This window comes from Mastigoproctus giganteus, chromosome 12, assembly GCF_048544385.1.
Source record: "Mastigoproctus giganteus isolate SK-2022 chromosome 12, ASM4854438v1, whole genome shotgun sequence".
Classification (NCBI taxonomy): Eukaryota; Metazoa; Arthropoda; class Arachnida; order Uropygi; family Thelyphonidae; genus Mastigoproctus; species Mastigoproctus giganteus.
In genome coordinates, this window is record NC_143586.1 from 57,160,699 (window position 1) to 57,187,053 (window position 26,355).

Below are 26,355 nucleotides of genomic sequence, written 5' to 3' on the forward strand. Positions count from 1 at the left end.
TTCGAGCCCGTGACCACCAAATCCGGAGGATGTGGAAAGGTCAGGGAATGACCACCGCATATCCCCGGAGCGATATGGCCTTAGTTGCTAATGCTCCTTAAAACCAAATAACAAACATAACAACATAATCATTATAAATGTTTAGAGATGCAAATAAGTTCAGTTATTTTTACTTGGTATTTATTGAAATGCACTCCTCTAAAATTGCTGAACCACTAGGTATACCACTTTAAAATCCAGAAATTTTAAAATCTGGCACCTCTAAATCAGATTTTAAAGAGTTTACTGTATTATGAATTTAACAATATTTTTTGGATATCAAAACAGTACTAATACTGCTGCTACCTACAGCCATCACACATTCTCAGAGTGTACCAAAAAATAATGTTACAATTATTCTTGAATTGAGTTCTCTGTGAAAATAAAACCTCAAAGACTTATCTGGTAGCTGAATCATCCTGCACGATATCTTTAATTATGCTGTCTGTAGATTAAATATCAAGTCTGATTTCATTTGTAGGGGTCTAGAAGAACATCTTGTGCTGAGCCAGAAATTGATTTGGAGGATCTGCAGAAAGAAGAGGAAGAACGTAAGCTTTTGGAAATGGTTAGTAATATAGTACGGGGAAAAAATTATGCATTAAATAGCATGGCATAGATCTTATTAAAGCTTATTTTGACTTTTTATTTTATTCATAATTATTCTAAAAACAATTTATCTAGATGGCAACAATCCCTCTTTCATATAATGCAAATTAAATAATACAGAGAGTATTAAATTCTCAAAAAAAACCAAAAAAAAAAAAAAAACCCATTTAGTAGATATAGCAATTGTAGTAACAAATGATGCAAGGAAGAAGCAATCAAAAAAAAAAAAAAAAAAAACTACTTACATCACCTGTCCATCCCCTCTAATAATGTGTCTAATCCAGTAGTAACTGCATCACTTGTGCTACTCATGTCTAGCACGAGTCAAGGAAATGAATGAAAATTATGATTTTGTACTTTTCATTCAGTCAGTTTTCATATTTGCAGTTCATAAGAATTGCATTGGCAGTACCGTAGACCCTACTCATGCCGTCTCTCATTGGCATGAATTAGTGGCTTATTGTAGACTAATATAGAGGCTCAAGTCATATCTGAAAACAAATAATATTTATACATCTATTAATGACTTATTTATGTAAATATGAAATACTTCAACTCGTGCCAATGTCGCTCGGCTTGGTAAGAGTTATAATTTAAAATACTAGCGATAGGTGGCAGCTTGCTTCCTGTTTGCTTTCAGTTTGATGTTTTGCATGTTGGTTCACTGCATATATAGTGCTGTGATTGTTAAGAATTATTGTGTTACATATATTTATTTTTTTGAAATCATATCCAAGATGGATGATTTAGTGTTATCATTGAAAGAAAAACAATTTGGAAGATGAAATATTGCTGAGTGGAGAGAAATTATTAAGACAGGCCGTCCCAAGCCATTAATTAAGACAAAAGTAGGCAATCATTCATTTCGACATAAATGGTACAAACAAATGTGGTAGATGACTTTCATCAACCGGTGAAATACCACCACTTTGCTTATTGGAGGCTTGAAGTGGTGAAACCCATGTTTAGTCTTTAGAGCAAAGTTTCCCCCCCCCCCCCCGTACTTCTCCTTCAACCCATGCACGGTACTAAGTACTATAGGTTTTGATACCTTTCGTGTTTGGGGTTTTCATAAAAAAAAAAAAAAAAAAAGATTGGTTATGTGGAAGCCTCTTGAGTGAAAAATTGTACTGCTGGCCCTGTTTACTATTCCAGCCCAAGTCAAATCAATCCTGGACAGATACTGGTTATTCTAATTTTAGAAATATTTTGAGTGACAGCAATTATCATGCAAAATCTTCAAGCCATTTGAATAATTATAAGTGTTTGAAAACGTTTGGTCAGATAGACATGTGCCATTAGTAGTGCAGCAAAGCTCCAAAAAGAAATTATAATAGACAAGTTCAAGAAAATAGACAATATTTAAAGCAGTTAGCCAATGCAGTTTTATATTTATGTAAGCAAGAACTGGCACTACGTGGACATAATGAAGGAGAAGATAGCCTAAATAAAGGTAATTATCGTGAACTCTTAAATTATTTTGCTGGAATGGACAGTGTTTTTGCATCACACTTTCAACGAAGGAAGGGTCTAAACAATTTTCGTTAAAAACAATTTTCTAGTACAATTCAGAATAACTTGATAATTGCCATCGATAAGGTTATCGGCAGTGTCATTTGAAATGACATTGAAAATACCCAGTTTTATTCAGTGCAAGCAGATGAAACGATGGATTGTGCAATGCATGCCCAACTATCTATAATAATTAGATATGTTTTGGGGTATCAAATACATGAAAGATTTTGGGGATTTTATGATGTCAGTGTAGATAAAAGTGCTGCAAGACTTACTGAAACGATAGGAACTGTGTTAGAAACCTTTAGCAATGCAAAAAAACAAGCTGGTCAGTCAAATGTACGATCGGTCAGCAGTGATGGCTGGTGAACATAACGAGGTTCAAACAAAGCTGAGAGAAAAGGTTTTAAATTCAGATATTTTATTCACTGCTATGCACATAAATTGAATTTAGTTTTAAGTAAACTGTCAGAGAAAGTTAATGGAGTAAAAGTTTTCTTTTCACAACTTTGAGTTTTCAGTAAATTTTCTTCAAGTAGTAAACGAAAAGCCTTGCTGAGAGAGTTTAGTGTTAACATGCCATTACATGCACGACAAGGTGGTGCTATAGAACTAGAACAGCGTCAACAAAAGACATTGTGAAGCTCTAATGAATTGGATATAATTGGATACTATGATGTGGTCACAAAGGAACTGAATGTCAAAAATAATTTTGATATCATACACTTGGATTTCAGGAAAGCTTTTGATACTGTTGCACATGGAAGACTGCTGTACAAATTGGAGAGGTATGGCATTAAGGGTAAGTTGCTACAATGGATAAAGGGATGGTTGAGTGGGAGATGATAGAGAGTGGTAATCAATGGACACTGCTCTTTTATGGATAAATGTTATTAGTGGAGTTCCCCAGAGTTCAGTATTGTGCCCATTGTTGTTTTGTGTATTCATCAGTGATATTGAGGCCCCGAGTGCCAAGCGATAGTGACAAGCGATTTTCTCAGTGATCTATAGAGTGCCCTTATTAAAGAAAACGTTTTATTTGATTTCTAGTGTCTTTTTCTATTTAATTTACTTCCAGTTGTTCTGTGCTTAAAGTATTAAGTAAGAACACAGAAAGGAAAACAACCTTTCTTTATTTAGTATATATATTTTACTAATAACAAACAACTAACTTCTACAACCGCTTGGTCACTGGTGGCACCGCTCCTGCCTCCACGTGGCAGGGCCGGTAACCTGGGGGATAAGACAACCCCCGGGGCTAAAAGGAGCAGAGATGGAAACAAGTGATTTTCCACGCTTAGAGCCGAAGAGCTCTCAATTAAATGAGACACATGACACTGACCATGACTCCTCTATCTCAAAGAGAATGAAGACAGACACTGGCAGACAGGAATTACCAGCCTTCCTGATTATACATTCTCTGTCAACGCAACCTGTCGGCAAGCTCTCCCCCTTCACCATTCAGAGATGCCTAGAACATGCTGCAGGTTCACCAAAAATGGTGAAACGTCTTCAATCTGGAGATTTGTTAATAGAGACCACCAATTCTAGACATTCTGAGCTACTATTACGTCTGACAACCTTGAGTGGAATCCCAGTTCAAATCACACCACACACCACCCTCAATTCTTCAAAGGGAGTGATCACTGAATGGGATTTATTGAACGTCCCCGAAGATGAAATAGTTCAAGAACTCAAAGAACAAAACGTCACTCAAGCAAAAAGGATCATGATCCGAAAAGATGGCAATTTAGTCCCTACCCGGAGTATAATTTTAACATTCAGTTCTCCAAATCTACCATCTTCAGTCAAGGCAGGATATTTAAACTGTCGCGTTCGGCCCTATATCCCGAACCCTCTAAGATGTTTCAAATGCCAGAAATTTGGCCATTCCCAGATAGCATGCCGTGGAGATGCAACTTGTGCAAACTGTGGGTGTAAAACTCATACACAAACAGAATGTAAGGCACCAACTCCACAGTGTCCGAATTGCAAAGGCAACCATCCCGCTTATTCCAAAGACTGCGACCTCTGGAAGTTGGGGAAAAAAATACAAAAATATAAAATTGAAAATAAGGTTTCCTATCAAGAGGCAAGAAAACAAGTAAAATTAAATATGCCGAAACACACCTATGCTACTGCTACACACAGTCACCAATCAGTAGCATGTCAGACTGAAGTGACCATTCCTCCAGACACATCGATCTCCAACTGGGCTCGGTTAGTCCTATCCAATGAACACCCATCTCCACCAAACGTAGTAGACCAATGCAGTAATACACCACTAACAGTTCCATCCCAGAGACCTCCCCGTTCTCAAACAGTAGATAATTTACAGCAACCAGATCCTGTTGAGGCAAAGCAATCTCATATATCAAGCATGGACACTGATGACATAACTAATCAGGATCTGCTGGAAATACATGCAAATGGAGATATGGAAGAAATTAATGACTCAGAACGCCCTACTTTTTTAAGAAAAGAAAAATTAAAACTCGAAAGAGGTAAACAAGCCACCCACAAAAAACAGACAGACTCAACTTCCACCCACAGAACTAAATAATGGAACAGATCATACAGTGGAATTGCAGAGGTTTTCGCAGCAGTATTGACGATATTTATGAATTAATTCACCATTTCAAACCCGCTGCTATGTGCTTACAAGAAACCAGTTTAACTCCACAAGTCTCCGTTTCAGTCAAAAATTATACCATCTTCAGAAAAGATCGATCTGAAACTAACAGTCCTCATGGAGGAGTAGCTGTTCTTGTGGAATCAAGAGTCCCTTCCAGGCAGATTCCTTTGAAAACACCATTAGAAGCTGTTGCAACCCGTATAGTTATCGGTATTACATTGACAGTGGTCTCGATATATCTTCCGCCAAACCATTTATGCACATTTCAGGATCTGGAAAACCTTATTTCGCAATTACCATCTCCAATCTGTCTATTAGGCGATTTTAATGGACATCATCCATTGTGGGGTTCACTGGTCTCAGATGGACGTGGCGAACTTATTGAAATGCTACTTGATAGAGAGAATCTGACACTGTTGAACACTGGCTTACCCACCTATATCCATTTTCCTACTGGGTCAAGCACTGCTATCGATCTCTCAATCTGCTCTCCGATCCTGTTCCCAACCATAGAATGGACAGTACACGACAATCCTCTAAACAGCGATCACTTTCCGCTGATTTGTAGCATTCAATCCACCCATTTCAAACAAACGCAAACAAAAACTCAATGGAAATTTTCCAAAGCAAACTGGACAAAATTTACCAATCATATATCTTTTGATGAGGATGTCATTACGTCTTTTCCTATTGACGCTGCCACCGAATATATTACAAAGCAGATACTAACAGCTGCAACAACAGCCATCCCAAAGTCTCAAATAAGAAACCATCGGCATACCAATCACTGGTGGAATGGTGATTGCAATAAAGCGAAAAAGGAAAAAAATGCAGCATGGAATACCTTCCGCAAATATCCCACCACTGCCAACCTTATTAACTACAAGAAACTGAGAGCCAAAGCTCGTTTCATTCGGCGAAAAGCCAAAAAAGATTCATGGGTAAAATTCGCCTCCTCAATCAACAAAGATACTGATACCCGAATACTCTGGGAAAAAATAAAGAAGCTAAGTGGAAAATATCATGTACCACCTTCTCCTATTATTAACTGGAATGGGAAGGAGATCTCCTCTCCTGGAGAGATTGCCAATGCCTTAGGAACTGTGTTCTGTGAATTATCTGCCTCAAGTGCATATCAACAGTCTTTCCAAAAAATTAAAGCCGGAATAGAGAAAAGGAAACTGAACTTCAAAGCTAACTGCCATTTACCCTATAACCAGCCACTAACAATTTCTGAACTGAAAGAAGTTTTGTATACCTCAAGAAACAGTGCTCCTGGCCCTGACGGAATTTACTATATAATGCTTCAACATCTCAATCAGAAATCACTATCTTTATTGCTTAAACTTTACAATCGGATATTCTCAGAACATATATTCCCGACCTCCTGGCAACATTCTTATATAATAGCTATACCGAAACCTGGAAAAGATCACTCGATTCCGCACAATTATAGACCAATTTCTCTTACCAGCTGCTTGAGTAAGGCTTTGGAAAAAATGGTTCACCATCGCCTCACATGGTATCTTGAATCCCGAAACATAATCAGTAATAATCAGTTTGGTTTTCGAAAGAACAGATCATCCCTAGACCTCATGACCAAAGCCGAATCCAACATAAGAAATGCATTCATCAGAAATCAACATCTCGTCATGATATGCCTTGACATAGAGAAGGCTTTCGATACCACATGGCGATACGGCATCCTAAGAGATCTCCATTCTATTCATATGAGAGGGCACTTACCATATTTTATTCAAAGCTTTCTTCGACATAGGTCTTTCCAAGTTAAGTACCGGCAGGTTTTATCTCAAACATATATACAAGAAGAAGGAGTCCCACAGGGCTCTGTTCTTAGTGCCACTCTGTTCTCACTACGAATAAACAATATTACAAACTGCATTCCAAACACAGTTGACTCATATCTCTATGCGGATGACCTTACCATATCCTGCCATTCCCAGAATATGAACTATATCGAGAGGCATCTACAAATATCCATAAACAACATTGAATTATGGATGGCACAAAATGGATACAGACTGTCAAGCCACAAATCAACAGCCATACATTTCTGCACAAAGCACAGAATGTATCCTGAACCCGAGTTGCACTTGGCCAATCACCCTATACCAATCGTGAACAGTATTCGGCTCCTAGGGCTAATTTTCGATAAGAAATTAAATTTTCAGGAGCACATAAAATATCTAAGAACCTCATGCGCAAGGAAAATGAATATACTCCGGGTAATCTCCAGTACATCTTGGGGTGCAGATCGCTGTACCCTGCTCCACTTATATAAGTCACTAATTAGATCTCGGTTAGACTACGGAGCACCTGTTTATGACTCAGTTAGGGAAAGCACCTTAGCGCGTCTTGCGCCCATCCAACATTCGTCTCTTAGGTTAGCCCTAGGTGCATACAGAACATCACCGGTTCAAAGTCTTTACGTTGAAGCTCACGAACCTCCACTTAGCATCAGAAGAAAAATGTTACTGATGAATTACTCAGCTAAAATTAAAAGCCTGCCTACTCATCCTGTTTGGCCACTCCTGCATGATCCTCTGTGGAAAACTCACTATAGAAATAAACCCAGAACAATTCAGCCTGCTGGTATCAGACTGCAGATTCTAGCAGAAAGCTGGAACATCCAATTCGATAATATCCTCAGAGAATCAAACGATCCAGATCCCCCATGGTCTACTCTCACATTTTCTTCTCATGAATACCTTGAGCAATGGGGTAAAAGTTCCATAGCAAATATTAACATCCAACAACTACATGATGCTCATACACAAAAGTACCCTGAATTCACCAAGATCTATACTGATGGTTCAAAGTCTGACAATCAAGTGGGTGCAGCTGCTGTCTTCCCTAATTCAACTATCTCATTTTCACTTCCAGTCGAATGTAGCAGTTATACCGCAGAGCTTCATGCCATCAAGCTTGCTCTTGAAAACATCTCACTGCTGTCAATAAATAAAAGTATAATATATACCGATTCACAAAGTGCTATTACAGCTTTGAAAGGTATTTCCTTACCCTCCAATCCTTTATTAAAACTCATAAAACATAAGCTGATGCTGCTTCATGAGCATAAACAAACTGTTATCTTTTCTTGCGTCCCAGGCCACAGTGGTATCCTAGGAAATGAATGTGCAGATGATGCTGCAAAGCATCCTTCTAATATAGCCTCAACAAATGATCTAGTCCCATATCTTGATTACAGACACAAAATTCAGAAAACATGCATGGAACAATGGACACTTCTGTGGAAAATGCAAACAAATAACAAGCTATTTCAAATAAAATCTGAACCACAATTATGGACTTCTAGCTTTCGTAAAAATAGAAAAGAAGAAGTAATCTTAGCCAGAATCTGAATAGGTCACACTCACCTCACACATCTCTATTTGCTTACAGGGAATGATCCTCCTCAATGTGCAAACTGCTCACAGCCACTTACAGTAAAACATATACTAGTCGAATGTAGCTTGTTTAACAATGCCCGACTAATGGCTTTTAGTTCCATCTCAGATCAGCAACAACCTTTGTCTCTCAATAACATCATAGGCAAAGAAGCAAATCTCTCTGAATTATTTCTCTATTTAAAACAAATTAAAGTGTATGATCATTTTTAACTGCTGTACAAGCAGTTCCCGTATGTAAAAGAAATTTATTTGGGAGGTGCAATATGGCCTAAGTTGCCCTTGCACCAAAAAAACACCACAACAACAACAACAACAACTTCAACCACAACAAAAGATCCTACACTTACCTCACTTTTAAACAATGAAACAAATGTCTCAAGCATTTATAACTTTCTCAAGATAATTAAATTATATCACCTCCTTTAGTTAAAAAAAAAAAAAAAAAAAAACTTTCTGGTCCCTTCTTTCCATTTTCTCTATTTGAGAAGAAATGACATGCATAGCTACCATATGCATGGCGCACTATGGCCATAGTTGCCGATGCGCCCAATAAATTCCGAAACAAACAACAACAAACAAACAGTGATATTGATGAAGGTATATCAAAATTAATGTCCAAGTTTGCAGATGATACAAAGATTGGCCGGGTTGTTAACGACAGTAAAGACAGTATGCTACTCCAACTGGATCTAGATAAGTTGGGCAAATGGGCTGAAAAGTGAAAACTGAAGTTTAACATTGACAAATGCAAAGTACTGCATATGGGTAGCAATAACCCAAGAGAAACAATGGAAAGTGAAAAAGACCTGGGAGTAATTGTGCAGTCAAATATGAAGTTCACTGAGCAGTGCAGACTGGCTGCCTGGGCAGCTCATGGAGCCTTGTCAATGATATATATAGGGATTTTTCTAGCAAGGACAGGTAGGTGATTATCCCATTGTACAAGGCAATGGTCAGGCCACACCTAGAGTATAGTGTACAGGTCTGGAGGCCTCGTTTTAAGAAGGATGTAGAGTTGCTAGAACGAGTACAAAGAAGGGCAACAAGATTGGTGAGGGGAACAAACGGGTGCTCTTACCAAGAAAGGCTTAAGTTCTGCAAATTGCAGCGCCTGGAGAGTAGGCACTTGCGAGGTGATCTGATTGAGGTTTATAAGGCCTTGAATAGCTTGAGCAAGCTGAATGCTGATAGGATTCTTCCTCTTGCTCAGATTACAAACCTGAGTGGGCATAGATTCAAACTGAGGAAAGACAGTTGTAGAATAGATGTGCAAAAATCTGCCTTTAGCCAGCAGGTAGTTGATTGATGGAACAGACTTCCATCTATTGTTGTGGAAGTTTATAGCTTAAATAAATTTAAGGCTGAGCTTGGACCAGCATTTGGAGTGAATGGATGGATGAAATGGGAGTTTTTTTTTTTGGCCGATGCATAAGCTTGCTTTCTTACATCGTATGCCTTAACTAATTAATGCTAATGCTAATCTCCATTACATGTTTAACTATTCCTCTCTGGAGGAATAGTTAAACCTGTAATTAGCTACAAATAATATGTAGTGTTATTTTGTTTATTAAACAAAGAATATGTACTACATGTTTAAATATTCCTCTCTGGAAGAATAGTTAAATATGTAGTACTTTGTATAAACCTCTGTTTAATATCTTCTGAAACAGCTCTGTGATTTTTAAGTTCAATTATATTCCTCCCTCCCAAAAAAAACTAGTTTCTTGGGAATATTGAGTATGATATGTCAAGTGTACTAACAAAAATGGCAACAGGTCTAAACCTGTTGCCAGATTAAACATTGCAACCTACAAGATGTATATCCTTTTCTAAATAATTAATGTTTAGTTTATATTGTTTCCTTTTGATATCATTAGTTATACTAATGACAGGTTGCATTGTTCATTTTTCATCATTAGGAAAAGCAGCAAGAAGATAAACGCTCAAGTTCTCCAACAAAAAGCTTAACAAGGCATGGTAAAATACCAGTGAGAAAGAGTAAGTCACAACAGGTTAATAGTTATATTTAAAATGATCATATAGAAAAGTAAAAATCAGCAAAAATTTTAGGTAGTGAGGATTAACAAATAACAAGCAAACATTTAAAAACAGGTGAATAATTTGAGCAAATACATTTTATATATTTTCGTCTTAAATGAAGTTATCTATAGTTATTTCCTTCTCTCTTTGTTTATTACTAATTTAAACATGGCCTGTTTGGGATTTTTTTTCTAATTCTGAAAAAGCTTTCTCTTATTCTTTCATTTTGTTCACATGTTAATCAAGCAGACTTGATTAACATGTGCACATATAAACAACCCTAAACATATGTTTTGTGGGATGTTGGTAGAAATAATAATTATCAGCATAGGAAATTGCCATTGAAAATTCTTGTTTCTATTACATTGTTGATGTTGTTGTTATTTTGGTTTTTAGGAGCATTAGCAACTAAGGCCATATTGCTCCGGGGATATGCGGTGGTCATGGGTTCGAACCCCGGTCTAATCAAGAAGCGTGTGCTATGCACTGCCACTCCTGCCCACCTGGCTACAGAGGCGCCTTATTACATTGTTGCTAGATTTCCTTGTGATGTGCATAAATGTCTGGTCCTAATTACCTAACACACTTATTTCAAAGTAAGTTAAACAAAACACTACCCCATGTTTTATCTTCTATAAAAATTGAAGATAAATTAATACATTTTTTTTTTTTTTTTTCAGTCAAGCAGAATTCACGACTTCACTTTGGCACTATGACAGACTAGACAGTTTGGCTTTGATTTAGTTTTCTAAAAACACGATAAATTTTAAGGCATTACAAATAAATACATGGCAAAATTAGTAAATCAGTAGGACTGAAGTAATGGCCACTAAAAATAAATTTAAATTTAGTTGAAGAAAAGCTAAAGATTATCAAAAGAGTTAAGAGTGGTGAAACAAAATGCAGTGTATTTTGTGAGTGTGGAATTCCAGAAGGAATGATCCATGGTTGGATGAAAGAAGAAGAATAATTGCATTCATTCGTAGACTGTAGTAGATGAAGTAGGCCTCCAAAGAAAGAAAACTAGACTTTGTGAAACCAGTGACATGGACTATTGCTTATACAAGTGATTTCTACAGAAGTGTGGTGAAGGAGTACTGACAAATGGATTAATTTTGAAAGCACGGGCACTTAAATTTCATAACTACTTGTTGGAGATGATGACACATTTAAAGCTTCTGAAGATTTGGAGATGGAAGGCTCATGGGATATCCCAGGTTAGTCTTGTAGGCAATTCTCCATTTGGTGACATTACAGCAGCAGAAGCATTTCTTGAATTTCTGCATAATGTGATTTAAGATGGTGAATTCACAAATGAACAGTTGTACAACTGTGATGAAACAGGGCTGTACTATAAACTTCTACCTGACAAGTCACTGGATATTAAAAAGGCACCCGACAAAGCAGTACCTTTTTAATATCCAGCCATGAAAACTAACAAAGAGAGAATTACTGTGTTGCTGTGTGCAAACAAGACTGGAAATCACAAGCTAAAGCCATTGTTCATCAGTAAAAGAAAGTCACAAAGTCCCCAGTGTTTTAAGCACATCAACGTGAAATCTCTACTTGTAATTGATAAAAATAGCTCCAACGCTTGGATGATGAGTAATATTTTTGCTTCATGAGTTTGAAAGTGAGTTTGTACCATCAGTGAGATGCCACTTGCTTTCCAAAAATCTTGAAGAAAAGGCTCTGTTACTGTTGGAAAACTGCCCGGCTCACCCTTCAGCTGGTGTCCTGAAATCAAAAGATGGCAAGACCAGAGTTACATTTCTGTTAAAGAACACAACTACACTAATTCAGCCCATGGACCAGGGCATTATTCAAGTCTTCAAAGCATATTATCGTGATGAGTTACTTACTTGTTGGTATTGTGAATTTAGAAATTAAAGTTCTAGAATTTCTAAAAACATTAACACTGAAAGACGTTGCATACAATATTGTATCAGCATTGAGAGACAGTAAGCTCAACATCAGGTGAAAACTTCTGGAAAAAATGTGTTGGAAAAGACAAGATCACTAATAACCTTGAATTAGCAACATTTTCAGTACAAGAAGCAAAGGCTGCTTGTAACATACTTGGTGGCAGTCTTGGAGCAAATGATCTGGCTGCTTGGATTGAGGTGGATGTGGAAGCTACAGTTGTGTGTTACATGGGCAAGGAAAAAATCGTAGCCTCTGTGAAGAGTGGAAAGACAATCGACAAAGGCCCTGAGTGCCAAGCGAGTGACTATAGCGATTTCTAAGTGATATTAAAGCGATTTTCTCAAAGAGCGGCTGATAATTATAGTAGTATCCTTCATTTTTCACAGTTATTTAATTTTGCTGTTCTAAAGTAAAGAATTTAGCGTACCTAACAGAAGGGAAAGACACCTTTCTTCTTGTTCTAGGATTATTTATTAACGCACTAACTACTAACCTTCCTTTATCGCTTGGTCACTGGTGGCACTGCTCCTGCCTCCACGTGGCGGGGCTGGAAATCTGGGAGAAGAAAGCCACCCTCCCAGGGCAAAAAGGAGCAAAGATGGACAAAATTAAATAGTCCACTTATGGATCTTTTGATCCAGACCTAGATAAACATGATCGAGATCATGATGACACAGCATCCCATGCTAAACGACAAAAAAAAGAAGGAACGGATAATACCGTACCTCTCTTTTTAATTCTACACTCCTCCACAGACCAACCATTGAGTAAGCTTTCCCCGTTTTTGATACAAAAATGTCTTGAAAATGTGGCTGGCCCTCCAAAAATGGTTAGGCGATTGAGATCCGGAGACTTATTAATTGAAATGACCGAACGTAGACACACTGAGAGACTGTTAAAAGTATCTACCTTTGGTGGAATTCCCATGAAGGTTACCCCACATGCCACCTTAAACTCCTTTAAAGGGTAATATCAGAGTGGGATCTTTTAAACATATCGAAGGATGAACTTGTCCAGGAACTACAAGATCAAAATGTGGTACACGCAAAAAGAATCGTCATCAAAAAAGATGGAGAGCCTGTCCCTACTCGGACAGTGATACTCACATTTAAAACACCGAACCTGCCTACCACCATAAAAGCTGGTTACCTTAGGTGTCAGGTAAGACCTTATATCCCGAACCCAGTCCGGTGCTTTAAGTGCCAAAAATTTGGCCATTCGCAAACTGTATGCAGGGGAGTTCCTGTCTGCCCAAATTGCGGGTCCTCAGATCATAATCAGAGTGACTGTTCTGCTGCAAAAATGACGTGCGCGAACTGCAAAGGTGACCACCTGGCATATTCCAAAATTTGTGAAAAATGGAAAACTGAAAAAAAAAAAAAAAAAAAGTAAAATACAAGGTCGAGAATAAAGTCAGCTACCAAGAAGCAAGAAAACTAGTTTCACCTACTATAAACAAAAATAGTACTTATGCTAATGTAATAAAAAAATACCAAACAGTCTCCACTCAAACAGATGTCACAGTTCCCATTACCAAGTCAATTTCTGATTGGGCTAGAACTGTCCTCTCTGAGCAACAACCAAGTGTGCATAAACAACAACCCAAACTCTCAGACCAGGCAGATAACACTCCTCTGACAATACTAGCTGCATCTCCTCCTCAGATATGTGCTAATACATCCGATATTACAAACCCAAAATCAAAGAAAAATACCCAGGACATAATCGTGGATACAGATGGCATAACTATACATGAAGAACCAATTTTAGAAATCTATGCTGAAGAAGAAATGGATACTGGTCGACCAGTTTTCAAAAAGGACAAATCAAAATTCGAACGAAATAAGCCAGTCACCTTCAAAAAGCAGTCAGATACAGCTCCATCAATTAAACATAAATAATGGCCTGTGTTTTACAATGGAACTGCAGAGGCTTTCGTTGCAACAGAGATGATATCCATGATTTAATTAACCGGTATTCTCCAATTGCTCTTTGTCTTCAGGAAACTTACCTAACCTTGCAAATTTCTCCTTCGATAAAGAATTATTGCCTTTATCGAAGAGATCGTAATAGAACAAATGCTGCCCATGGTGGTGTAGCAATCCTAATAAATTCAAATATCCCAAATAAACATATTCCACTTCAAACTGAAATAGAAGCTGTTGCTGTTCATATAACTCTCTGTATTTCAATGACAATTGTCTCAATTTACCTACCACCAAACCATACTTACTCCTTAAAAGACCTTGAAGATCTCTTCATACAGATACCTCCACCCCTCTGTATATTAGGGGATTTTAACAGGCACCACCCCTTATGGGGTAATCCTAAACTAGACAGACAGGGTCGACTAATTGAAAGCTTTCTAGAGTTGCAAAACCTTACCATACTCAATACTGGTACACACTCACATACAACTCCCAACTGGACACACCTCAGCAATAGATCTCTCAATTTGTTCTCCAGTGCCGGTCCCAAGCATAGAGTGGCATGTTTCAAATGATCCTATGGGCAGTGATCACTTTCCAATAATTGCAATTTTTTAATATCAAAGACTCCTTCAAACAAACCCCGCAGGAAATGGAAATTTGTTCGAGCAGACTGGGCAAAATTTTGAACATCGATCTCTCTTGATGAGAAAAAAATCCAGCTCCAGAATATTGATAATGTAACAGATTACATCACGTCACATCTTCTAAAAGTGGCCAAGGACACAATACCATTATCAAATCCCCCTGGTCGCAAGCATTACAAAGGGTACTAGGAAAGTTTTGCAATATGACGCAACAATGAATCACAGGAAGCTGCTTGTTGCTGCATGTTGAGACATGTTCATACGTGCATAGTAGCCGCCGCGCCAAGTCGATGGGCTCAGTTATTCATTAGTAGTGAGAGTGTAAAGTGCTTGCGATGGCATCGTGGTCACGAAATGAGATAAGGACAGTTTTGCGGTATAATTTCGTGCGTGGTTTAACCATAGACCAGTGCTTAGAAGAAATGACTCTTGCACTAGATGATGATTGTCCACATCGTACAACGATATTCAGGTGGTATAGAGAATCCCAAAGGGGAAATTTCACTCTGGAGGATTCTGAGAGGCCGGGAAGGCCACGAACGTCAGTTACGGAGGAAAACGTTACTGCTGTGAGGAAAATGCTTGACGAAAACAGGCGAGTGACCTACCAACAGATAGAGGATACTTTGGGCCCAAATGCACCAGTAATTCGTTCGATTCTGCAAGATCATTTGCACGTGAAGAAACTTTGTTCTCTCTGGGTGCCGCATCAACTGACTGAAGAGCAGATGACACGACGTGTGACTTGGTGCCAGGAGATGTTAAAAAAGTTTGATAAGGGACAATCTCGGTATGTGAACAACATCGTGACAGGTGACGAGACTTGGCTGTACTATTACGATCTGCCGACCAAGGCTCAAAACAAAGTTTGGGTCTTTGATGATGACGACACACACGTAATTGTCAGAAAATCCCGACCTGTAAAGAAGAAAATGATAGCTGTATTTTTCAAATTGAGTGGAATTGTGGAACGTGTCATTTTGGACACGCAGAAGACAGTCACAGCTAAGTGGTATACTGAACAATGCCTGCCTAAAGTCATTGGATCTATGAAGAACCTGCGGCCAAAGTCAAGAATGGACACCTGGTACCTCCATCACGATAATGCTAGAGCTCACCGCGCCAAAGCCTGCACCGAATATTTGACCACGACAGGACTGAAACTTCTCGAGCACCCTCCCTACAGTCCAGACCTTGCTTCCTGCGACTTTGCACTGTTCCCACATGTGAAAATGAAGCTAAAAGGGAGGCGGTTTTCCTGTGATGAGGACCTTCTACGGGCTTGGGACAACGAGTGTGCTTTACTCCCTAGTGAAACTTGGCAGAACTGGTTTAAAAGATTGGTTTCGGAGGATGCAGAGGTGTATTGAATGTAGAGGAAATTACTTTGAAAAAATTAAATAAACAAAGCTGTATTGCAAAACTTTCCTAGTACCCTTTGTATATTACTGGTGGAATGAGGAATGTACAAAAGCAAAGAAAGCAAAAATTAAAGCATGGAATTTATTTCAGCAATGTCCAACCAATCTCGTTAATTATAAGAAGCTAAGAGAAAAAGCACAATTTGTACAAAGACAAGCCAAGAAAGAATCCTGGACCCATTTTGCATCGACCTTTAACAGAAACACTGATCCGAAAACTATATGGAAAAAAATTAGACAGTTATTTGGTAAGTTTCCTACTATACCTTCGCCAATCCTCTCCTGGAAAGGGCAAGACCTGTCCAGTCCCTTAGATATTGCTAATGCTTTGGGCAATATGTTTGCTGAAATCTCAGCAGCATCAGCCTTTTCTACATCATTCAAACAAATTAAAAACACCAAAGAAAAGCATGCTATTAACTTTCACACTGCCCGCCTTCTTTCATATAACAAACCTCTGCAATACTCTGAACTTTTGCATGCTATTAGAACAGCCCACAATGGTGCTGCAGGGCCAGATGGGATTTATTATGTCATGCTACAACATCTTGATGACAAAGCTTTGCGCTTGCTCCTGGTTTTTTACAATTGCATATTTTCAGAAAATGTTTTTCCAGCTTCCTGGCATCACTCTACTGTTTTGGCATTTATAAAGCCTGGGAAAGATCCAACCAACCCCCATAGCTATAGACCGATATCTCTCTCAAGCTGCCTCAGCAAAATCCTAGAAAAGATTGTCCACAGAAGACTCATCTGGATCATTGAGTCAGAACATGTAATGAGCCATAGTCAATATGGCTTTCGTAAAAATAGGTCATGCTTAGATCTTATGGGCAAGGCTGAATTCGCCATTCGAAATGCCTTTGTTAAACATGAACATCTTGTAATGGTTTCAATAGACATAGAGAAGGCTTTTGACACCACCTGGCGGCATGGCATACTTGGTGATCTATACGCCCTTGGTCTGTGGGGCAACCTTCCTATATTTATTCAAAACTTCCTACGTACTAGATCATTTCAAGTTCAGTACCAACATGCCCTCTCTACAATGTTCATGCAGGAAGGTGTTCCACAAGGATCAGTACTGAGTGCCACTCTGTTTGCTCTTAGAATAGATTCTATTACAAGACAGCTTCCAAATTCAGTCGAGACTTATCTTTATGCAGATGACCTTTCCATTTCCTGCCATTCCCAAAATATGAGGTCTATTGAACGGCAGCTTCAGATATCACTTAATAAAATACAACAGTGGGCTAGCCTCAATGGCTATTGGCTCTTGCAGCAGAAAACAGTTGCTGTCCATTTTTGTAGGCAGCAAACTTCATCTGGATCCCGAATTTCAAATTTCTAATGTCTCCATCCCGGTCACTAATAATATCAGATTTCTAGGATTAATCCTTGATAACAAGTTAAATTTTAATAACCATATTAAAAATGTACGTACTTGCTCTCTAAAAAAGTTAAACATACTCAAAGCTTTATCCGCCCAAACATGAGGTGCAGATCGTACTTCTCTTCTCTGCTTTGGCTATACAGGTCATTAATCAGATCCTGCCTTGATTATGGAACTCCCATCTATGATTCTTCCAGAATGAGCGCATTACGTTGGCTTGATCCCATTCAACACAGTGCTTTGAGGATTGCACTTGGTGCTTTTAGAACGTCGCCCACACATAGTCTCTATATTGATGCTCACGAGCCCCCATTATTGTTACATAGAAAAACACTGTTACTAAAGTATGCTGTTAAGATACAAAGTTGTGCCTCGCATCCGATTCGGTCATACTTGTTCAATCCACCACTAGAAAACCTCTTCAGAAATAAACCTAGCATAGTAAAGCCAGCCGATCTTCGCCTCCTTGAACTGATGGAAGTTTGGAATCTTTCCTTTCATTCCGTACAACAGGTAGCAACCTGCTGTCAACCACCATGGGCTTCTCTTCCTCTGGTGACTTGTGACACTTATCTCTGCCAATGGGGAAAAGGATGTTTTACAAGCATCGAATATCATACAACTTCATGCAGTTCACACTCAAAGATATAGTGATTTTTCCCCAATTTATACAGATGGCTCTAAATCTAATTCAAACGTTGGAGCAGCTGCAATTATCCCTTCCATCTGAATTCAGTATCTTTTCAGCTGAAATATATGCAATTAAACTGGCCTTACAAAATCTCTGTGCTGATCAATCTTTAAAATCAGTTATTTACACCGATTCACTTAGTTCAATCATGGCTTTATGTAATTTCTCAGATAAAGTTCACCCTGTTATAGACGAAATACGAAGCACATTACTAAAAATTGAAGAACGCCATCAACAGGTCATGTTCTGTTGGATTCCAGCACATTTTGGTATTTTGGGCAATGAACTGGCTGATAAAGCTGCAAAAAATCCAACTAGCTTAGACTTAACTAATATCCCTGTTCCGCCATCAGACTTTGCATTAACTATTCAAGCTGCATGCTTGTCAGAATGGACAACAATCTGGCACTCTCAAACAAATAATAAACTCTTTCAATTTAAACACTATCCGAAAATTTGGCGCTCCAGTATCCGTACATCAAGACGAGAAGTAGTCCTATCAAGGGCAAGAATAGGTCATATCCATCTAACCCATCTTTATTTACTTAGAGGAGACGATCCACCACAGTGTCCACATTGTTATATAAAGCTGACTATTAAACACATACTCATTGACTGCCCCTACTATAGACAAGACAGAACATCAACCCTGTTATCACTGGTAAATCTTAATAAACCAATAACTTTAGAGAATCTCATTGGTGACAAGGCAAATATTTTTGAATTTTTCAACTTTCTGAAGCAGATTGGATTTTTTAATCTTTTCTGATTTATAAAAATTTTTGATTTCCCTATATAAAAAATGAATAGGAACATTATAGCCATAGTAGCTTATGCGCCATTAAACTCCCATAAGAACAACAACAACAATCGACAAACAGAAGGCAAGTGACATAGGAAGTGACTCAGAAGATAATGTAGATGACTCATGTAAGTAAAAATTAACAGTGCTTGAAAATACAGTGGATTCCGGTTATTTGGGCCACCGGTTAATCGGGGCAGCCATTTATTTGGGGCAAATCTTAAAAAACAGAACTGAATCGAGAAAATAGCCAGAGTTTACTTCGCTTAATTGGGACAAAATGCCGTTTAATCGGGGCAGGAGACCGCACTACTGGAGATTACTCTAAGATTTTCTGACTGTACCACGTAGTTTGGTCAGATTTTTGGAGGTCACAGCCATAAAACAATAAAAACAATTAGCAGTCACCTGTTTATTGAGCTTTTCTGTTAGTGCAATCAATCGTAAACGGATAGTAAACTCGATCTTATTGAAGTTGCGATCATACTGACAGCTGGAATTCTGTGGGTTATTATGGTAAAATGTGTTTACACTTCCATGGAATCTTCAGTCATATAAAAAAAAAATAATTTTCAGAATCTTCTCTTCATTCCTATTTTTAAAGCTTTGTAACTCGTTACTCCGTTCCCACTTGCACGTATTGTGTTACTTGCAATTTGTGTGTGCAATGTTTTTTTGTTATTGATTGCTTATCTTTTTACTGTTTTAAATTTCAGCCCCCACCAACAAATGTCAGTGAACAGAAATGTCAACTAGTTTAGTTAGTATGTACATATTACAGTACGTATTAATTATTCCGATTATCACATATATTCTTCCGAATTTCCCGTATCATTTAATTTTTTAATTGGTAAGGTAATAAAGGGTAAATTTGTGCTTAATATATCTTTACTTTTATAGCCTGTAGATAACATTCCTCCTATTTTCGCTAATTAGAATCGCTGTTTAATAGAATTAAAATTCAATTCACAAACGTGATCATAATGACCGGCGCTTACTGCACATCGTATAGTGAATGGTACTTTACTATGGTGAGTTCGTTGTAATGTGATTTGATTGTACAGTGAACTAATTGTAAAGGGGGGGTACATTGTATTTTTAACCTCTGTATTTACTTAATACTTCGGATAATTGGGGCAGCCGCTTAATTGGGCCAAAATGCACTAGTCCCGATGTGTCCCAAATAACCGGAATCGACTGTATTAATGAGATGATGGCATGGCGTGAGCATCTTCATTTATTGCATCTGACTACTATTAAGAATTATGTACTGAAAAATCGCTGTCATCAGTTTCTGCAAACTAAATTACACGACTGTTTCAGAACAGATGCACAAAATATAAGTCCATAACAGCATTGTGTATTAGTAGAAAGTAAAGGGAATAATATAACCTTTAATACTTTGTCTTTTAGTCTGTACACTCAAAAAACATTAGTAAATAAATTATTTATTTATTTACTTAAGTGTATTCATATTAAAAAAAACTGGGGGAAAATGTTAAAATATTTTTGGCTATGATGTGCTTCACTTATAACGTTGGTATTAAGGTTTTGCTTGACACCTGCATTATAAACAAACTATTTGACCCCTCAGACTTCACTGTCATACTGCATAATCTATTTAGCAAATTGTATGGAAAAAACAAATTTATAGATTAAATCTAGTTTTAATGCAGTATTGTTAGCTGTAGACATGTGTAGAACCTTTGTATATTAGTGATATGGTGCAAATGTCATATCTCAACCCATGCATGCTTCGTGTGCATTGTTATGTAAGACTCGTGGACATGGTGTCACTTGTAAAGAGATATATATAGAAAGAAAAGAGACGAGGAAAGAGTATACGGAAGAAGAGATGGGATACACTTAAATAGAAAGGGTGCAAGAATATTTACTGATGCTATTGATGCAGTGTTAGGTGGGTCAGAAAACTGCTAGCATGGGGGAATTCACAGACTAAAAGATTAACAGTAACCGCAGGCAGAGGTGAAAGTGATTCTTGCACTGCTTCTATTGTAATGAGGGCATTCTAGAGAGCAAGTTTCTGGGGATTTTAAGTCATCATGGAACAAGTAAATACATGGGCTGTGTTAAGATAACTAAAAGTAAGTAAGGACAGGTGCATGTAGACCAATGCTAGAAGTATAGTAAATAAATTTGATGAATTTGAAGCGCTGATCAAGACATCAAAGGCAGATATTGTTGGGATCAGAGACATGGTGCAGAATTGGAATTTGGGGAGTACAATGTGTACAGAAAGGATAGACAAGGGAGGAAGGGTTACGCTGTTAATTAAGAAACACAAAATCTAAGGAAGTGTATCCAGTTGATATGGGTGGACAGGCAATGTTGAGTCAGTTTTGTGTGACATAAGCACTGGGAAAGGGAAAATGAGAGTAGGAGTGTGTTATAGGCCCAATGACTTTGATAAGTACAATGTCCAATTGTGCAGAGAAATAGAGTGGGCCAGTAAATCAGAATGTCTTGCAATGGGGGATTTTAACTTTCCAGATATTGATTGTAACTTGTGGGTTTGTCACTCACACGCTAGCAAGATTTTTGTGGATTTATTGGAGGATTGTTTTCTACAGAAACATGTTCGAGGGGCAACCAGAGGGAGTAATACTCTTGATCTGATTATCAGCAGTGATTATTCATGCAATGAGGCTTGTGGCAGAGAAGATAAATGCATGGGATGCATATAAATTATCAGGCAACACAGTTGTTGTTGTTATTTGGTTTTTAGGAGAATTAGCAACTAAAGCCATATTGCTCCGGGGATATGCAGTGGTCATTCCCTGACCTTTCCGTATTTGGTGGTCGCGGGCTCGAACCCCGGTCTAATCAAGAAGCGTGTGCTACGCACTGCCACTCCTGCCCACCTGGCTATGGAGGGACCATAGGCGACACAGAAGCCTATTTAGTAGATATAAGCTAGTCTGTAATCAGGTCACAGAGGAGGTTAGGCAAGCGAAGGCAAATGAGAAATGTTTGGCAAAGGATGCTAAGAAAAACAGCAAGGACTTCTTTACTTATATAAACTATAGAAAGAAAGGGATGAATCCTATTGGTTCACTTGATATTAATAGTTCGAATGTTGATGATACTGCTCAAATAGTTGACAAACTGAATGAATATTCTGCATCTACATTCACACATGAGGAATTCTGTAAGGAAGGAGAGGATAGAAGTTTACCAAACTCTAACAGGGAAGTAAATGATTTTGTAATAATGGAGAGCAAAGTGGAAGAGAAATTATTGAAGTTAGACATAAAAAAGGCACCTGGGTTGGATGGAATCTATCCAGTTATATTGAAGGAGGCAGTGAGGGAAGGAAGCAAATCCCTAGCCATAATTATGAGAGCATCCTTAGATTCAGTTCCCCATGGACTGGAGATTGCGAATATATCCCCAGTTCACAAAGGGAGTTCAAAGAGTGATACAAATAAATATAGACCTGTTAGTTTAACTTCTATTCTGGGGAAAATAATGGAAACACTGGTTAAAGAAGTGATGCAGGATCACCTAGACAAGACTGCAGTAATAATTCAGACACAGCATGGGTTTGTTAAGGAGATGTCTTTTCTGACCAATTTGATTGGATACTGCGATGTGGTCACAAAGGAACTGGATGCAAAAAATAATTTTGATATCATATACAGTAGGCCCTCAATTTAACGGACTAATTGGGAGAAGGGGTATCCGTTGTTGCCAAAAGTCCATTAAATCAAATTTATGTTTAAAAAATATATTATATAATGAACTTACAATGTACAGGATGTATTAAAATGTTATTATAATATATAAGTATGAATAAAATATTATTATTATAATGTACATTGAGTAATTTATACATGCCACTAAAACATCTGTTAAAAATATAAAAAGAAATTTACGACAGGAACCGAACTTTATTTTAATTAAACACGTCAAAAACTATACAATGTAACTCATGGAGTGTTTCCACCACTTTTTTTTTTTTTTTTTTTTTTTCTTAAAGCTCACACAAAGTTGTTTTCAATGTGAACATTAGTTTTTTTATTTAAATCCATTTTAGATGGAAAAAATACTTTAAAATTCTTAAACTCCATTGAATAAAATACATACAAAAAAACATTAAAAAAGATACATAATATTCAATATTAATATTAACTTAATTGAAAGAATCACAATTTTCAGAGTTAGAAACAACTGTCATATGGAGGGAGAGGTGTTAATTCCTTGCTAGTAGAGGGTTCTGGTGAAACCGATCCAGTTGATGAAGTGGTCTTGAAGAAATCATCAAGCTTCAGTTGCCTTACACCTTGGTACTGCTTCCTTATTACTGTAGATAGAAATTCTCTAAAATGTTCATAATACTGAAGCACATCAGGGCCTGATGATTCAATGTAATGTATGATGTCTTATAACAGACAATTTTAGATGAGGTGCAACTGATTCTTTGTCATCATCATCATTGTCCTCTTGTTCTCCATAAAGAACATTTTCCGCAATCTCTCCCTCAGAAAAAATTTGGTAGCCCGGATCACCTTCATCATTTTCGAGCCACTGTTCCACATCATTCTCAGTTGCATTTTTGTTGCCGGCTCTCAAAAGAGTGTCTGGAAATTTAGACACCTCAACTCCCTCAAAGTCCATTTCAGATTATACGTCATACAACAACTTCTTCCAAGCATTAGCCAAGGTAGTAATCTTCATATCTTTCCATGCAGCTATTAAGTTGAAGATGGCAGGTCTGATGTTGTATGCATAGAAATTTTGCAGTGTCCTGTGCCTCTTGTATCTTCTTCTGCGTCTTCTGTTTCTTCCAAAACAACCATCACCTCTTCCAAAAACTTCTTCTTATACAACCTCTTATATGCAAAGATTACACCCTGATCCATCGGCTGTATCAGTGAAGTAGTGTTAGGAGGCAGAAAAACACATTAATTCTCCCATCTTCACTGCTAACTAACCTCTCAGCATTAGGGTGAGCAGGTGCATTATCTAGCAGTAAAATAGCCTTTATTTCATTAGAAGGAATTTTCAACACTATCAGATATAAATAGGTTCTAAATTTTTTTCTTTAGGACAAATTTTTTATCCGTTAAATCGAGGGCCTACTGTACTTGGATTTCAGGAAAGCTTTTGATACTGTTGCAAATGGAAGACTGCTTTACAAACAGGAGCAGTATGGCATTAAGGGCAAGTTGCTGCAATGGATAAAGGGATAGTGGGAGATGGCAGAGAGTGGTAATAAATGGACACTGCTCTATGTGGACTAATGTTATTAGTGGAGTCCCCCAGGTTTCAGTGCTGGGCCCATTGTTGTTTTGTATATTTATCAATGAAAGTATATCAGGCTTCAGGCTTAATGTCCAAGCTTGTAGATGATACAAAGGTTGGCAGGGTTGTTAATGACAGTAAAGACAGTATGCTACTGCAACAGGATCTAGTTGAGTGGGAGTAATCCAGAGATGGTGTCTCTGGAAGTTAGGCAGATGGGCTGAGAAGTAACAACTAAAGTTTAACACTGACAAATGCAAAGTACAGGTAGTTCTTGACTTTACGAGTTAATTCGTTCTTAGCGCACGCTCGTAAAGCGGGAATTTATTTCCCATAGACATAATGTTAAAAATAGGAGTTATATTCTCAACAATGAAATTAGTTTGCTAATTAGTTTGTTTAAACAATGATTGATTTATCGAAAGAAATGAAAACGTAACCTGTAAAATCAAGCAAATTATAATAATAGAGAAATTATTTACGACTTACAATGTTAAAGAATATTTATTCTTCATCATTATCATTGACTAAATGCACACACATTAATCACTCATTGTTGGGTCAGCACTCATTGTTTTTTTTCACAAGGAGTCGTCGTCTTCAGAAATGTTTCAAGAGGCATTTGTTTCCAAGATAATCTTCTCTTTTAATTATAAATTTCACTATTGCATGCATAAGCATTTTTTTTAAGGGCACACACAATTTGCACAACTAACATGTTACTCATGTTAGTTGCAATAAACTTGTTACTCCACGCGAATGCGTGGAGTAACAAGTTTATGAAGCTTAAAAAAGGAATGAAGACAAGATTCTGAAAATTTATTTGTTTTTTATACGATTGAAGATTTCAGTAAAGGGGAAACACATTTCACCATAATAACGTAAAAAAACCACACAATTCCAGCTATCGGTATTTTCGCAAATACAAGATCAAGTTTACTACCCGTTTATAATTGCTTGCAGTAACAGAAAAGCCCAATAAACCGGAAAGTGCAAATTGTTTTTATTGTTTTATGGTCGTAACCTCCAGAAATGTGCTTCAGAAAAATATCACAAAGGTGTTTAAAATTGGTTCTTATAACGGAACATATGATAACGATGAACGGGTAGTGTATTTTAATGATTTGAATTGGTAACTAATACAATTTTCAAACCACGCTCACGACCTTTTAATATGGCCTTAAGGTCATGCTCGTAACCTTAAAAATGACATTTTAGAGAGATAAATAGCTTAGTTATACAGCAAAAATTTCAACTTACGAGACCTTGAAACAAATTACCAAAAAAAAACAATGTGTTATTGGGTTCACATTGTGATATTTTCACGATATGATGGTGTCTCTGGAACTGATTAATATTGTAAAGCGGGGTACATTATATTGTATAGCTATGCACATGGTTTGGAATGTGGTATTTATTTTCATTTGTTTTTTTACATTCATTTTTTTCAATTAATGTTCATATTTTCGATTTTTTTGATACTTGATATTTGGGAAAAAAAACTCATAAACCCGGGAACTCATAAAGCAAGAACTGCCTGTACTGCATATGGATAGCAGTAACCCAAGAAAAACGTACCAACTGTGTGGTGCTACACTCGTGGAGGTGGAGAATGAAGAAACCTTGGGGGTAATTGTGCAGTCAGATATGAAGTTCTCTGAGCAGTGCACATGGGCTGCCAGAGTAGGTCATAGAGTTTTCTCAATGATATATATGAATTTTGCTAGCAGAGAACAAGGTGATTATCCTCTTTTATATGGCAATGGTCAGGCCACACGTTGAGTACTGTGTACAGGTCTGGAGGCCTCATTTTAGGAAGGATGTAGAGCTGCTGAAATGAGTACAAAGAAGGGCAACAAGATTGGTGAGGGGAACAAAGGGGTGCTATTACCAAGAAAGGCTTCATTTATGCAAATTGCAGCATCTGGAGACTAGGCTCCTGCTAAGTGATCTGATTGAGGTGTATAAGGCCTTGAGTGGTTTAAGCTGGCTCAATGCTGATGGATACTTCCA

At 37.6% G+C, this 26,355-nt stretch overlaps 1 protein-coding gene across 1 annotated transcript in view; it reads left to right on the forward strand.

Annotated features, from left to right (window-relative positions):
* Positions 1-26,355, forward strand: part of LOC150077083 (serine/threonine-protein phosphatase 4 regulatory subunit 4-like) — a 297,317-nt gene that overhangs the window by 225,486 nt on the left and 45,476 nt on the right. The window contains exons 19-20 of the mRNA XM_090386255.1: positions 521-607; positions 10,149-10,227. Coding sequence (XP_090242381.1) covers positions 521-607; positions 10,149-10,227 — 166 coding nt within the window. The remainder of the gene's footprint in view (positions 1-520; positions 608-10,148; positions 10,228-26,355) is intronic.